The following is a 17720-nucleotide window of genomic DNA, read 5'->3' on the forward strand; positions in this document are numbered from 1 at the left end:
ATTAGCTATAATTAATTATAATAAAAGATTATAAATTACAAAATTATAAATTATATCGTTTTTTCGATGGTTTAGCGCGCGCATTTCTTATGTCTTCATGATCAAACTCAAAATAATCGAAATGAATAGAGACAACAGAGAATGAAGTTTCGATATATAGTTTCACATCGTTGTTATCATCATCAATATTCAAAAATGCGATCGTTTAAAAAGAAATATTGATAGACATATATCGTTATATTGCCAAAAAAAGATACACTATGATCATAGCTTAAAAAATTAAATGAAAAAGTTAGGTAATAATACTTTAACTAATGTAGAACGTTACAAACTTCTATTTTATATAACGAAATGAATTAAAATAAAAAGTGACGTGGAAGGAAGGAATATAAATTATTTTGTATATTTATTTCGTAGTCTTTTTTTAACATATAAAGAAAGGATGAAAAGTTTGGACATATTGTACGAGATATAATCATTGATTAAAATTGAATTTGTTTTATATCTATTAGCGATGGAATGTAAGACGTAACAATCATTTCTCTGTGTGCATGAAAGTTGTTATAAATAAACGAATGCATATTCAAGGAAACCAGTTTCAAGCAACAGTTTTAAAGATAACGCGTAGACTTTAGTCACATTTTCATACATGCCTTTTGCCTTTTACATTATCGAAGAAACAAAATACGCATAATTTACCATCAACAATTACATAATCGCCGAGATAGACACGATGTTTTGTCTAAGTACGATAATGTTTGGTGCGTACTTTGAACACACTGCTATAATTTAGAGGCAATCGTATTCGTTGTCATTTGTCTAGAAAAAGTTTCCATCAAAATCGGGAGTGAAGTTTATCGCTGGATCGTGTAAAAATAATCAAGAATTTCAAATCGAGATCGCGCTCCGTGATCGATAATCGTTAAATTAATTTCTCCATCGTATCTGAATATTACCTCGACAGTGTTATTCTCGAGCAAATACACTTTTCAAACGCATAAACTGCTCATGAACATTTATCGTTTTTTTTCTGTCATTTCGCGTGTGAACTGTAATTATTCTTGAAAGAGAGAAGGCGCAATTGTGTGTTCAAGAGAGCACGATAATGACAGCTTTGAATTGGTTTGAGTTTGAACGAAATATTCTAATAAAGAGAAAGAGACGTCAAAAAATATCAAAAAATTGAACGAAATATCTTGATTTTTTGAATCATTTTTCTACGAATAATAATTTCCGAGTAACTAAGATAACTCGACAATTTCATGATGAAAATTTTATACAAGAATGTATACCGATAGCTCGAGATATCTTTATATCTCGGCGACTGCGAGCGCTCGAACAGAGATATCTCTTATTCCAAATCATACTTAATCCTCGACAATTGCGTAACTATCGATGACGTTCGATATGGCGCATGATATTGTATCATTGATAATAATTGATTCTTTCCGAAGAGAAACTTTAAGCTTTTGTTTTTTTCTTTCCCGACCTCTTTTTCTTTCTCTTTCTTCCTCTCGTTGATTATTTTTTTTTGCGATTGCCGTGACTCGTGCGTTTACCCTTGTGACATTTACTCACGTTTGTGCTGCGTTTCTCGACGATCGCGCCATTGTTGGTCTCTCCGGACGTCTTCGACGTCTCTGTTAAAAGAGAATAAAAATCAGATCTTTTAAGACGATCTGAATAAATTAGACGATTTAGCGACGTAGCGAAGCCAGCTCATGCGAAGTGCGTAATTAACTGTGTACCTGAAATCATTGATGTTGAGATGAAATGTATTTCATCATTGGCAAACTTGTTCGCCTTTAGGGAATCTCTCGAGACACATTCTGGACATATTAATCATGTAGATATAATTAAGTTTATTTATTTAAAAACATGCGCAGTATACATGCATAATTTTATTTCGAAAAATCGTCAAATCATTTCGTTGAAAGACGTAATTCCATAACTTCCATTAGTGCTTCCATTAGTGCTTCCATTAACATTATACTTTCTATACAAAATTCTTAATGTTTTAAAATCACATAATTATATAATTAAATTAATCAAATTCAGAGTATATATATGCATACTTGTTCTTGTTCTCTTATAACTAAATAATTTCTCAAAACAACGAAGCAAACGACGAAGCAAATAAATATACCCGATTTATATTGTTCACGTGAGCATTTTAAGGTGGCAAGAGAAGTTTTTACATTTAAGTTTTTTCAACAAAATATTCTCTCAAAAAAAAAAAAAACGAAAAGTCGAATTATCTTTTCAATTGTGCGATTTATATTTGTGCTATTTATTATTTCAATGTGCTATTTATTGTTATTTATTATTTCGAACGTTCTCGTATAGCGGAATCACTGATAAGATATTCTAACAATAAGTAATATCAATATTTATTAATCCTTCAAAACTTAATATCATGTGCGTAATAAATAGTTTCATTAATATCACAATTTGTCTTCCATATTTCATTAATATTCAGAATATTCTATTTGATGATAAAACCCGAAAGGGTAATGATTTTGTATGAAAAATAGATCTTTCAAGCTTAAAAATGATGAATATATAGTATTAATTTTCAGATTCCAACAAATTTTATTCAGATTCCATTTCATTTTATTTAATTTTACTTTATTATTTATCTATTTTATTTATTTCTTTCACACAAAATCGTTATTATTTTAGTGAGTGTGCTTTGTTATAGAATTGTAATAGTCTGATAGACAATCTGTAATAATTATAACGATTATACAAACAATTATAACTAGTCTATAACTATAGACAAACAATTTTATACAAATACAATTATAGTTTATACAAACAATTATAACTAGTCTATAATAATTATAACTAGTCTATAACTAGTACTTTGTATAAGTTATATAAGTTATTTAGTTGTTACTAGTACTTTATATAAGTTGTATAAGTTGTATAAGTTTATACAAACAATTATAACAATTATAGTTTATACAAACAATTATAACTAGTCTATAACAATTATAAATAGTCTATAACAATTATAACTAGTTTATAACTAGTACTTTGTATAAGTTGTTTGTTATAGCCGTTTGTATAGTCATTATAATTGTTACAGATTGCCTATCAATCAGGATATTTTGTATAGTCGTTAATAATGCTAACCTTCAATAATATTGATAACAATCCATTGACGAAATTGGTATGCTCATTATATGTATATGCAATGCTACTGAATGATCTCTATACAATTATGATTTAATCAACAATTTTGCTGACATGGAAAGCGAATGCATATACAAGCGAAGTATGTGTAAGAAAAGTTAAAATGAAAAGAAGCGAAAAAAAAATAAATCCCGCGAAGCAGCCACACATAAGATGTAGGATCACTTACTCTCGGCGATTGACGCCTTGTCACTGTCTGAGCTGATCGGTGAGTAGAAGATCGAATCGCCCTCCTGGCTGGACCTGTCGGGCGTACAACACGTGGGCGAGTCGATAGTCGTGGACTGCAAAAGGTGCTCCTCTACCTTATCGCGGCTCTCTTCGGCGAGCAATCTCTGAATTCGTTGAACAGATACGCTGAACATTTACGCATCTTGATCTTAAAGAGCCGTAAAAAACACTCTTCGATATTCGATTTGCATCACGTACGAAAATTAGCATGTAAAACAGACAAATTTGGAAATATATAAATTAATTTTGAAAGAGATTTTATTTTTTCTTTACACGTCATTAGTTTTTCGCACTCTTTTTAAGGATAGAAAATCAGAACAAAATTTGTTTGTTGAAAAAATCGTGATGGCATGACTTTGTGCACTTTATCGCTCGTGTATTATGTGCTTGCTCCTAATTCGAATGACGCGAGGCAACCAAGAGATGGAGAAGCATCGAAAAGTCGATTTCTCAGCATCGACTTATTTCTGCTTCAACTTTTTCTACTGTTTATACTGTTTATACAACATATGGAATGATCGAAGAATCTTGGATTACCTGGTCGCAAACTTGCGCGGCAGCCCGCTCGCTAGCCTGGAACTTCTCGATTTCATTTTGCATTGCTGTTGTCCTATTAAACAGCACGTTAGCTTCTTTAACGATATCGCAAAGCTCAGTGGACGACACGTTACCATCGTTGACGTTATCGTCGTCATCCTCCTCGTTGCTCTTGTCGATGCTCGAACTGCTGCAATCGGCCGGCTGGAAAAGATGATAGTTGAAACGTGGCCAGATAAATCTCCCATATCGCGTGAAAACATGTATACTAAAAATATAAATGAAACGAACAGCATATAAAGTTTAAGACGTGTCGCGAGCTATCGAAGAAGAAAGGTCAAGTCACCGAGTTTCTTTCAAGTTTGCAAATTGAATATGATTGTGAATTCGAGACGACTTTGACGCGACTTCAATGATAAAAACGTTAACTATTTCACATAGCAAGTAAAGCAAGATAAATTATTTTTTATTAAAAATAATACAATCATTTACTGTATGAAAGAGGAGCCTAATTCTCTACTATTTTGTTTACATATTTATCTACAAGTTTCTATTTCAGTAATGCATCACGATTACTCACATCGAAATCTTCATCTTCATCGCTACTTTCCAAGGCAAGTCGATCGATCTTCTCTTTTAGAGTCTCTTCCTCCTCATTCTTTTCGTCCTCGGAGGAGGACGATTCACTGCAACTTGTCAAGTTTTCTTGTTTTTCCGTAGCATCTGTTGATTCCGTCGCTGATTTTTCTTCCGATGTTGTTGTTGTTGGCTTAAAAAAACGTCTCGTTGTTTCATTGAATAATCTTAATCTTCTCAAGAGAGTTTTGATAATACATGTGAACACCCACATGCAAAAGATCGTATTCATGAATGTTTAGAAATATAAAATCTCAGACATAGTATGCAAAATACCAAACAAGACATATACAATTAAAGATGACATCAATATTCGAATTAAAGATGGACATCAATATTCAATTTAAATATTCGACGAAAGTAGAAATATTTTTAGAAACTGATAATACACACATATAAAGAAAATTTTCATGCACATTTTAATATAATCGAATATCGTGGTTTACATTTGCGTGGAATCAATGACGGTTTCTACTTACTGCATCGGGATCGAGAACACTACTAACGTGAATTTTAGTAGGTGGTGGCGATGGGGTGGGTTTGGACATATCCAAACAAGACAAGCTCGATAAGGTCAGACGAATAGATTTGATAAGGGCTTTTCTGGCTTCGTTCATCGACGATCTTTCATCCTATACCCATCATCACAAGACTATTATTGTCCTAATCTCATTATCTCTTCGAAGAGCGAAATGTCTTCGCGTTCTTTATACATCAATCGGAAGAAGCGCGTATGTTCTTACCTTATTTTGTTTCTCCTTCATCCCGCTTTTCTTTACGTCATTCAGTCGTTTGCGGCTTATCTGCAGAAATTTTACCTGTCGGGAGAAACGTTTAGATGAAAGCGAGACGGATGATAAAGAGAATCGAAATATCTGAATAACTGTAAGTAGTAAAATAATATTTGTAAATTTTACAAAACTATTTTGTAATGGAAGAGCCAATGCTTACTTTATTATTTTTTTAGCGATGCGACAAAACGTTAAATTATATTATATAAAAGCGAGACGTACCAATCCACTCGGGGTAACTTGGGAGTAACCAATTAGCAAAGCGCCTGCGTTTACCGTCATCCTAAGTATACGTAGTATTATCAAGCTCGGCAAGAATAAAATCCACGGCAACGGTCTCACGAGTCCCGATTTTTTCTTATTCTCGTCTGAAATAAGCGAGTTCGAAGCATAAATCTACGATTGATCGCACGATATTTACGAATCGTACCTTCATCGAGGTCAATCTCCTGATCAGATAGGCTCCATTCCGCACACTTCTCCACGGTCCATAGAAAGTTGTTCATAAGTTTCAGTATTGTCTGACCCAATGAACTTTGCACCATGACCACTTGCAGAAATTTCAATTCCGAGCAGACGTAATAGTTTTTCGGAGTCTTCTTCGTTGTCTAATAGACGAGAAAACAACATAATTTGTTCGATTAATCGACTGGTCATCGATGTATATTTTTGTGATCTTGAAATACTCACTGTGCTTGATGAACTCTCGTATTTCGTGGCCATGTTTATATCGAGAAATAAAACAGTGCTGAAAAAAAATATTAAAAAGAATATAAACAATTTATTCACAAATTTAATTTTAACATTATATGAGTTGAATACAACTGCGTTATATTAATTATTAAATATTAAATACTAACTATTAAATATAAACTATTAAACTATTATGACGTTTAGAACGTATAATAAAAACAGAATAAAAACAGAATAATAGAGAAAATAATAATAATAATCTATCGCGAAAAAATACACTTTTTTCCCGTAGTATAAATTTTCTATTTCCTATAAAACTTCTATAAATCTATCTGTTCACAAGCAAAGATTTTTGATCATGTACATTGATATAACTATTTATAATTAATATTCTTTTTCAATGATAGAAGAATCGTTCTAATAATGTTTACATATTGGAACGATTCATCGATGACCGTCGACAATCTCTCTTTCTCATCTCTTTTAAGTTCAACTCAATTCCTAATGACTCAGATACACAAAATAAATAATAAAGAAAACGGCGATAAATTGCTATCGAAAAGGCGCGACCTCGCCTTATCAGGGCGAAACGCCAAAAGAAAGCCTAATAACGGTATATTCTCATTGCAAAATACCATACATAATAATCACTGGCAAAATGAATTTTTAAAACGACAAGTAAAATATCTTTAAAATTAAACGAGAGAGAAAGAATAAGGATGATGATTTTTGTGGAATGGTTACAAACATATTTTAATCTATTTTTTTAATACATTTAATTTTTAATAAGATTAATTCTGCTTTCTGCGATTGCAACAACAATTTTTTGTAATATCAAACATCGTGAAAACACTGATGATCTTACAAATTCTTACATTCTGCATGCGCATAACACATAAGTGCACAGGCAAAGTAATTTACTGACCAAGCAACTTTTTTGATTCTACTTTATCAACGACATTTTCTTCATGTATACAAAGTTCACATGTAATTTAACAGATAAAAACAATTTAATATAACTTTTTCTTTCTTGGGTCAAATTCAATGGCAGGAATATTACAGCATAATAATTTGTCACGATGGATGCTGAAAGCATTCAAGAAATAATATATATACGAAAAAAGAGAGAAAGAAAGATTAAAATAAATTATATATTAAAATGTTTAATTGCGCAATTTTTATTTATTCTGATAAATTTGTTATGTAAAATTAATGGATTTAATTAGTAGTTGGATTTTTTAATTGTAGTCAATATTTATATGTGATATCGATACTATCAGCAGATTGGTGACATTGAACTTTGAACAATTGAATTTTCTCGAGGTTTTTTGTTTTAATTTAAAATTTTTGAAGTTATATGTGTGATCTGAGAGCAAAATAAACATGCAAATAATATAACATATATATAATACATTTGTTCTCTTCGAAATTTCGCGAATCCAAATAGTAAATTTTAGAATCCATTAATCTCATATACAAGCAATAATAAAGAATTGTGTCTGTGAAGTGTCTAGCACAAAAACTTCCACAATTGGATTCTAATATTGTCTTATTCACTTACATTATTTTACATTCGGTTATTGTTTATTGTAGTTACAGTTAAGTGTTTAGTAATTAAGTGTTTGCGCTTTTTCAACTTTTATTATGTTTTCGTTTGATTCGTAGGCACCCAGTGAGAAATGACAAGTCGGATAGACGTTTGTTAGACGTCTAAAATGTCTAATAAACGTCTATTGGACATCTATTAAACATCTTAGACGTCTATTCGACTTATCATTTCTCACTGGGCAGGTTTTGTTGATTGTCAAAAATCTCACGTGTTCACCAGTATAATATAAAAATATCTCTTGATATATATGTGTTTGTAGAATTAAATCAGAGCAGTGCAAAAAGTATTTTATCAAAATTTGTTAAAACACCAATTGTTATATATTATATGTAATCGCGGTTCTACTTTACTTTTGAAAATACATTTAGAAAAGTATATATATTTATATGTAAAATATATATTTATATGTAAAATATATATTTTTGATCAAGATAGTTTGTCACAAATCACTTATCAAAATCATATATTAATCGTTTTCTAATATATGTGTATTCCTGTTGTTTATAATTATATTATTTAATTGTTAACAACGGTAGCAACATTTTTTCATAAATATAGAAATTATTAAAATTTAAATAATAGTAATATAAATTATTAATTATAAATATAAATTATTCTCATCTTTTCTATTTATAAATCGATTATTTAATTCGGCAGCACTATTAGTATTTTGTGTATCGATGACTCAATTCGCGATTTTCGATTTAATGTTTAGGTCAGAAAGGACAGATTTCGAAATAACATCACACTGATCAATATATAAATTTCCAGTTGAGTGATCTCAATACTAGTTATTCTTTATAGCATAAGTCACGATTTAATTCAATCTTTCTTTGATTAAAAATTCATTATATATACAAAATCTTGCCGTTAAAATATATGATATAATAATAATAATATACCACACATAATAATGTATTACACGTATGCGTACTCTTTTTCCAAAGCACAAAAAACAATAATATAAAAAGCTTTTCCATCGATTATTTTAACGAACATCTATCCGGAAAGTGTTATTATTTATCTGTCTTCAAATTTAACTCAATATAATTGATTACCTTATTAAATGCGAAGAACTTTTTTCTCCTTCGGATTATTGGATGACGAGATATTATAAAGGCAAAGAATGGATGAAGGTAACGATTGCTGTTGCAAACAATAATCTTTGCCACGCGGCCACGTAATTCTACTCAACGTTCTAGACCGGTGGTAGTGGAAGCTGTACTCCTGACGAGTACTCGATTACACGCCGAGACTCTCACGACTGCGATATGCTCAGAACGAACGGGAGATCAGAAGTTTCCAAGCTTCATCGGACAGTGGCGTAACAATTTTAACCAGTATTTAAATAAGTCGTCGACTTTTCGGGGCCCAAAAAGTGTATCAAGTTTATGCGATGCATTTTTTCTTCGATGCTGTAGATTCTGTGTGCAAATTTATAATAAATTACAATAATATTGCTAGCAAAATAGCAGAGAAAAATAACATTGATTTAAAAAATTACAGGATTCAAAGGAAACTAAAATTTATCGACATTACAGTTAATTTCTCGCCTAGTAAGTTGAAAATTAAAACATGTATATATATGTGTGTATAAACTGTTGTCCCAGTTTCTATTTTTTATCCTTCATATCTATTATTCGTAAAACGTAATTTTTGGCTTAGATATTTATAGTCATCTTATTAATCTTTTATACTTTTTGCAATTATATGTAAAAGAGCTTTGCTGTTACATCATGTTCCTATTATGACATTAATTTTTATAATTGATAATTTATCTCTGATAGACAACTCTGTCTTTTGCAGCAAAGATGTTACTTAATTCTACTCGCGTAATAGATTTCATGATTGTAATTTAAAATTTAAATGTAATTAATTGAAATTTAATTGTAATGAAAATTCAAAAGTTTGCAATCCCTTTTTTTGTTGCGAAATAAATCTTAATTAGGACTATAAAAAAAATTCCGATATTTTTAATCGCGCAAAAAAAAACTTTATATGATTCAAGGATTCGAAAACAATCGGCATTCTATTTCTCCCTGTCTCGGATCGATTTTATTAAACGTTTATTACATCGGCAAATTTTAAATTTCGAAGCACATATGCGCACATACAGAGCGATGAACAGAGCACAAGCCAAACACTGTATCCTTTCTCCTCGCTAAAACTTAGTCAAGACTTAGTAGTACGTAGTGCGAATTACATTCTAATCAGACAATTATTATTCACAATATGACTGACGCTCCTTTCGTTTGAATTAATCTTACTCTTACGTGATCAATGTCTCGACAATTGAAATCAATAATGTCGAAAGCGCGCGCGCACACACACACACAGACAGACAGACACACACACACACAGAGACACACACATGCTAAAAACACATGACCATTCACGCAAAACATATCATACTTCTTTCGCACGTTGTCCCTCTCACTCGCGTCTGCTCTCAAATAGTGTAATTTTACAGATTTTGTTTTTTTTATGAAAATGGAATACAGCTGCATCGTAATCGGTGACATTTATTGAAATGCTTTGTACGATTCAGAATATTTTCTCAGAATCTCAAGAGTTCACCGCATTTTAAGGCCATTCTTCACATCTCGACAGATTCATGGAGATGTATACATGATTATTTTTTCTCTAAAGTCGATTTGTATACGGAATAAACGTTTTATAGACGAGTATTTTTCTCAATATAAGTTTTAACTTTAATTAGTCTTTCAAATTTTTACAATTCAGTAATATTGAGCGCATAAGCGTGCCATTTTATTTCGCAACCTGCTTTCACAAAGCGCATACGGTTTCATTTATTGAAAAATCAAAATACATAATCCTTATATCCCTACCAATTACACAAGAGCTTCTGTGTTGACCAGACGTAGAGTAGAATGTTGATAAGCGAAATTTAATTTTAATCACTAACATGATTTTTATACAAGAGTAATTTCTACCGACAGAATAAAAGTTTATTCCTCAGCATAAAATCGCTGAATACATCGGCCACATTAGAGAGCACACCGCACAAAGAAAACAAGTCGAACGAAGATTGAATAGCTCTGGGTTGAGTCTCTCAACAGGATTAACATTGTGTAGATAACTACAAATAGATTTCCAAAGATAAACTATGAGAATGGGAATAAGGAGCTTCGCGCGACTCGTTATCTCGATACAAACTTAATACATTTACAAACAAAACACGCATTAAAAAAAAGTGTAATTAACGTAAATCGCTACATAACAATGCGGATGCAGATAACATTAATAGATATCGATATCCCCATAAATTTATAAGAATTTGTCATTAATTTTAGAAACTCTACCACATCGTAACGCTATAAGGAAATGTAGTAACTTGTGAAAGTTTATTAATTGATTTTCTTTCTAATTTTCTTCTTCTCTTTCTCTTACTCTTATCCTCTCAACAATTAGAACAAGTTATTCAAGTGCACTACTCGACTTTTGTCTATCCTAATGTCGTGCAAATCTTGATTTCGGTGAATTTCATTTATTAACGAAACAAATGCACACACACAATCCATTAAAACTGCTGAGTTTGTTGATATAAAGTAGCTTAATAATTATGCAAGGGATATTCTGATATTGATTCGCAGGCATAGTAAACCGAAACGCACTTGGATAATTTGTTGTTATTCATTTCGATTACATCCGTAAATAAAAAAGGTTAATATTCTTCCTCATCATCGGGCGCAAGCCCATCCCCTTCCAATTCCTCGGGTGGCGCGAAACCATCCTGAAATGATATAATGAATATGTTGTATATTGTATTTATCCGAGAGAAAATATTTCTTATATAATTATAAAGTTATTCTGCAATATAATAATCTTAAGTAATATAATAATATAGTCTTATTAATATAATAATGCAATATAATAATCTTAAATAATCTTAATTTTGTGTACATAATTACGAAATATAAAAATATCAATAAACTTCTAATAAATAAAGCATCTAAAGATAAATTTGTATGATTTTAATTACATTAAAAAAATTATTTTTCTACTACAGTTAATTTAAGAAAAGAACAAAAATACAAAAAAATAGAACATTAAGTTAAATTTGGAGAGACAAAAAATGAATTTGTCAAATTAAATGGTGGTTATTACAATAAAGATGGTAATGCATAATCTAATTACTAAAATGTAAATATTTCTAAAATTTCAAATACAAAGACATACATTATATAAAGACATGAGGGCTGTGTGTGAAAAGTATTGATATTTATAGTACACAAGATATAATCGTGCAATTAATTGAAAATTTTATGACACATTTAAAGAATTAAGTTAAATTGTAAATTATTAAATGTAAATATTATAAAATTAGATGTAAAATATTTTTATTAATCAGTGTCATACATTTTTCTTAATCTTTTTCGTTGTATATTAATTACGAAATACAATTAAAACAATTAAAACGGTCTTATTACCTTATTAGAAAGAACGCGCCTGTTACAAACATATAAAAAAAGGCGTTTATAGTTTCATTGCATCCGTCTTCCGTTCTATTAAATTCTGGATATCCTATAATATTATAGCATCATAGTTTTGTATAAGCCTTAATTAAAATTCTGTTTTTAGTTATCAATCTTTGCATATATAAAAAAATAGATATTTAGTGCTTTATTTAATTATAATGAATAATTAAAATGTGTCAGTATTTTTTCAATAAATAATAATTTTATAGCTCTCATGTCTTATACGAGATTCATCAAGTTTATTAATAAAAATAAAAGTAATAATTTTTTATAGAATAATTTTGATATTAATTATACTTATTTAAAAAATTATTATTTTTTAAATAATAATGTTTTATATCACATTATATAGTGTACAACATTAATTGTACTATAATAAACAAATATATAAATTATTTGTACTATAATAAAAATTATAATCAAGTAAATTGAAAGGAACAGTATAAATTACCTCTGTTGCATAAAGGACTTCTAAAATTTTCTGTACAATAGGTGGAGGATCGCCGCCATTGTCGCAATCTTGACACATGACTTCAATGTCACGTAATTTTCCAAAATAGAAATCTCTCTCCTTTTCTAGGCCTTCGATTGACATCTTCATCTCAACCAACTGAAACATTTCACAAATATTCATTAGAAAGACAACGACAAGATATGTAGGATATATATTTTTCTATAAATATTTATTAAATAAAATAATTGTGTATAATGTACTATGTACATTACATTTTTCAATACCTGTGCATTAAGTTCTTCAATCTTTCCAGTATCACCACGATTGCCGATTACGGTGGTTTTAGGTTGCGCACGGTACGGTGGTGTGACTTTATTTACTATAGATTTAAAAAATATATTATTTTAAAATACTATGTTAAAATATGAATTATTATTATTATTTGTATTAATATGAATGGAAGCAATTTGTATCACAATTCGAACTTATGTAAAAATTAACGAAATTATAGATCTGATATATACAAGCAAGTTTGTGAAAAGCAAAAAAATGCATGCAATACTGTGTTCAAAATCATGCATAGTACATGTATGTTACATAAATGTAATAAGATATCTTACAAAAAAGAGAAATATATACAAAAAAATTAAAATCTATTATCTAGAGAAAATCTATTATCTAAAGAATTGCAAAACAAATGTTTTTAAAGAAATAGAAAATGATTCTCATTATTAGACCTTAACTTGTACAATATAGCGCATTAACAAGTATTGATAATGATACTAGCTACAGACTAGTGTTAAAAAAAGTAATCATCATAGACTAGTGGAAGGCTACAATAATTGTTTCAGAGTTCACTTTGTGTGAGGAGACAATATTAACTACATGTAAAATATTTCAAGTCTTATTCTCGATCAATTACATGTTCATCGAAATTTTGTTCCTTGTTTTAATACTTATTTTTTTCACATATTGCAATAATATCACAGTGGACAACAATGGAACCACGATTCTCTGACATAATCACTGAACATAGACTAGGAACACATTAAAAATTTCATTTTTTTTACCCCATATTTTTCTCTTTATATCAGTATCAAAACGTATACAAAACTAAGTAAAACGTGTAAATAACGAGAATTACAATTAAAAACGAAAAAAGATCGAATTTCACCTAAAACGTTTGTACTATCTGGACGCATGGAAGATGGATGTCCCTCACCTAAAGGCAAATTCCATTTAAAATTATTGATGTTATATTGTGTAATAACTCATAATTGAAACTTCTGTTGAAATAATGGGGAAAATCATGACTCCTATTCCTACACAAAATTTTTCATATAGGTAAGATATGGACTATCATTATCATATTTCTTGTCAAAGAAGTAATATCGATTTGTATTCTACCTATATGAAACACACTGTATATCACAGAAATTTCTAATAAAATGATAATTTAATAGAATTTAATCTTACTGTATTCATTCATGTAATATTAATAATAACTCGCCTGTAGTAAAATCAGTCAGATAGTCAAAATAGACACATCAAAAGGCAATCAAGTCAATAATTATCGATTAGTAGAAATCTGTGTTAATGTACAAGTTTGAAGTACTTGAGAAAAGATTATGTTTCATCTTATTCTCTTTAATATAATTAAGATTCAAACTTTATATATATCAGAGAGGGAGATCATTAAGTGATGTACCAGTAGTACGAGGAGCAGGCTTAGTCGAATTTACTGGTTCACGTGGAGAAGTACGTTTCGCATTAGAACCACCACGAGGTGCATTATTTCCGCCGCTACCCATAGGCTCTCCGCCTCGCATAGTAAGCGCATCATAATCTGCTCCCGAGTAGTTTGCATCAAAGAACTTCTTGAACCATTGTAAAAACTCAAAGTTGTCTTGGAATCTGCCTTTCACCAGCCTATCAATTGGCACAATCTGCAAATGAGGAGCGTGTGTATGTGCAACATAAAATAAAATGTAACAAATGTGAACAAATTATGCCAAATGGATGATGCAAATATGACTTTACACAATAAAAATAACCGTTTTTAACATAATGTTGCAAGAAAGCATTATGTTTTTATGGCTATAATACTAATATATATGAGGAATGAAATAATAAAATTAACATTAAACACAGAAATACATTGTGTGATTTTGTCTTTTACAATAATTAATGTAACATATCATTGTATAATATATTTTATAAAAATCAAATAAATAAATTTCTTCTATTTCCTTCTTAACATAATCTTTTGCTCCATATATAAAGTTACTATTAAAAATAAGTTGTTCTGGAATTCTTCCTCTTATTCTATAATAAGTCAAAATGCACAAATGCAACAGAAAAACTTAAAATATCTTATGCTTAAATATTAAAAATTATTTCATATAAACGCATATATTAACAATTTATGTACATAAAAGTATATCACATATCTCCCTTTTATCATATACTGTCAAATTAGATAGATTTCTGTGAGATTTTTGCTACATTTTCTTATTGTTCTTAATATGGAAAATTAAAGAGTGCATATGTGAGGTGAAATACATATGTTTTTGTGTGATATTATAAAAATAGCTTATAATACTTAATGCATATTAATTTAAAATAATATGAAATTATAGATACTAGATTGCAATATACTATACTATTGCAAATAATTGTATATTAAAAGTTGCCGTATGCGTTTTTAAAATACACATGTGCGTGTTTGTATATGCAAGTGGTGTGTATGGGCATTATTGTTTATACAGAAATATTACTTAAACATATCATAAACGACATGCAAGAAGCGGCCGCGTAAAAAATCGAGATTGCAACGATATACCCTGCTGTCGTACAACGCTGTTACGTTGCTGTATGTGTTTTTGTTGTATTTGCGGCTGCTTCGATTGCGGCGGCAAAGGTACCAACTGGGGATTCGACAAATTGTGCGTTCCATCCACGCCAGAACCTAACGGTATGCAGCCGCGTGCCTCGTAAGCGTCGTATTCACGACCGTCGTAATTCGCGTCGAAAAACTTTTTGAACCACTGTAGAAACTCAAAGTTATCTTGAAAGCGTCCTTTTATCAGCTTGTCCACCGGTATTACCTGAACCATTCCCATATGGCCATATCATTACGATTTCCTTCATTCACATAGATTGTTCTGCCCATAATATTATCACATTCGCGAAGCAATCTTAGATCTTGATAATAATTTATATTTTACACATATTATATTTCAAAATATAATTTTCATACGTAATAATACTTTATCTATTTATACATTAATACATTATTTCTTGTATTCATTTAATATGTTCTTGAATATTTATTTTGTATTTGTTTTACAATCCCCTATCATTGTTAGTAAACAGAAAGGACATAAGAGAGATATATAATAATATTATATACTTCAATGTAATTATTTTTAAAAAACTACTTTTATATAATATAATCTTTCCCAAATGTAATTTTTATTATTACCAGATATATCCTCTTCACATGTGTTTGCTGTCCTCAAGATGTATTTATCAAAATTTATAGCAGGAATAAAAGAAGATAATTGCTTACTTACCTTATCCACATTCATCTTTTTGAAACCACCTTGAAGAATTTTGAAATTCTGTATATACTCGTGCTCCAGATTGGTCTTGAATTTGACTCTTTTCAAGGGTACGCTGCCCGGAAAGAGCATGTCCATGAATTGACAGTAAACTGCTCCGGTGCATAATTCTTCGATTTTGGTGAAAGATGATTGTAGACAGTCGTTTACCCATGCCAGCATATCGTGGCGACTGAGGTTGTCAGATGTCATATTTGTGGCGTAGACGTTAACAGCCATGTTGTTTCGTTTGCTCTAACTAGAAAAAATACATATATACATTGCGTATGTATTTATATATACATACATACATAATATATACAAATAATTTAGCAATATTAATGGAATTATAAGATTGTGGCGCAATAATTAAACATATGTGTATGTGTTTTATATATATATATATATATATATTGCAGTCAGTCTTAAATTTAATATGACAGTATATCATATCATCGTTATCTTAGAGACAGAAAAGAAATACAATTAAAATCGCAATCGCGATTCACGCAGTCGGCGTGTGATGTCTGTTATAAATAAAGTCAGCGATCTCCTTGACACGACAAACACCGATATACGTCGAATTCGGCGTGATAAGATGCAAGAACACGCGATCCAGCGAGATCAATTGAGCGATCGAGCTCGAGAGGATCTCGAGGGGGACAACATTCCATTGACTTTTTTTCCTACGAAACTGTCTCGCGTTCGCGACATATTCGGCATTCCTTATCGGCGATTTCGGATCGTCCGTATTCGTCTCGCTCGGGACGTACCTCGCGGGAACAAGGAGACTCGTTCGCACCCGAAGCCCTGACGGTTCGGAGCGCGTCAAACGTCAAAAGCAACGACGACTCACCGCGATATCGCGGAAGGAGAAGAAACAGCGGATAACAACAGCGAGAATCGGGAGTGGTTCCTCGCGGGTGACAAATGTGCACTAGATCGTTCAAACGCGCACACAACGGAAACTTCTAACGGTTCCCCGGCGCGCGATTGGCCGGCGTGATTGGCCGCGCGCGCGCGCGCGCCTCTTCACGTACGTGGTAGATGGTGCGGACGATGGTGCTTTCGGTGTCACCCGACGTGTAGATTCGACGCCTCGAGAACGATGAACGTAGGATGCGGAGGCTTGCCACACCACGTGGAGACAGGAGCCGAGAACGAGGAGATTCGCTCGACGTGGAGACGTTAATCCGACAAAGGAATACGGCCACAATGTAGACAGTGTGTAGATGCGTGCGATTTGCGATTATCGATTTAAAGCCTCGTTCACAGCGTGCCGATTATGTCAGATATCACACTGCATACGAGATTCGGCATCCAATGGGAGGAAATTTTTTAGGGGATTTTAGCTAGAACAAATTCTTTGCAAACGAATAAGGAAATAACTAATTCGATTAGCGCGAGATGTAAAGAGAGATATGAATAAAAATATATAAGAGAAATTAATTGCGCGAAATTATATAAATA

At 31.1% G+C, this 17720-nt stretch overlaps 2 protein-coding genes across 8 annotated transcripts; both read right to left on the reverse strand.

The window, feature by feature from the left end:
• Positions 1-385: 385 nt before the first annotated feature.
• On the reverse strand, positions 386-8979 carry LOC105251557 (transcription initiation factor TFIID subunit 11). Of its 2 annotated transcripts, XM_011258441.3 has the most exons (11): positions 8754-8979; positions 6084-6141; positions 5824-6001; positions 5616-5761; positions 5346-5420; positions 5082-5234; positions 4547-4735; positions 3967-4170; positions 3368-3533; positions 1749-1829; positions 386-1640 (listed from the first exon to the last, which is right to left on the reverse strand). In XM_011258441.3, exons 2-11 carry the CDS (start codon positions 6114-6116, stop codon positions 1522-1524), a joined length of 1344 nt encoding a protein of 447 aa, XP_011256743.2. In that variant the 5' UTR covers positions 6117-6141; positions 8754-8979; the 3' UTR covers positions 386-1521. The 2 variants fall into 2 exon arrangements, with proteins under 2 accessions (XP_011256743.2, XP_011256744.2); XM_011258442.3 differs by lacking the exon at positions 1749-1829 and having other exon boundaries at positions 387-1640; positions 8754-8978.
• Positions 8980-9722: 743 nt separating this feature from the next.
• Positions 9723-17551, reverse strand: LOC105251558 (microtubule-associated protein RP/EB family member 1). Of its 6 annotated transcripts, XM_011258448.3 has the most exons (8): positions 17291-17534; positions 16224-16509; positions 14357-14594; positions 13823-13870; positions 12933-13027; positions 12646-12804; positions 12147-12240; positions 9723-11449 (listed from the first exon to the last, which is right to left on the reverse strand). In XM_011258448.3, exons 2-7 carry the CDS (start codon positions 16488-16490, stop codon positions 12193-12195), a joined length of 855 nt encoding a protein of 284 aa, XP_011256750.1. In that variant the 5' UTR covers positions 16491-16509; positions 17291-17534; the 3' UTR covers positions 9723-11449; positions 12147-12192. The 6 variants fall into 6 exon arrangements, with proteins under 6 accessions (XP_011256750.1, XP_011256747.1, XP_011256749.1 ...); XM_011258445.3 differs by lacking the exon at positions 12147-12240 and having other exon boundaries at positions 17291-17521; XM_011258447.3 differs by lacking the exons at positions 12147-12240; positions 17291-17534 and adding an exon at positions 17107-17274.
• Between the last annotated feature and the right edge of the window lie 169 nt (positions 17552-17720).

The sequence above is a fragment of the Camponotus floridanus genome, unplaced genomic scaffold, assembly GCF_003227725.1.
Source record: "Camponotus floridanus strain SB8 unplaced genomic scaffold, Cflo_v7.5 scaffold7, whole genome shotgun sequence".
Lineage (NCBI taxonomy): Eukaryota > Metazoa > Arthropoda > Insecta > Hymenoptera > Formicidae > Camponotus > Camponotus floridanus.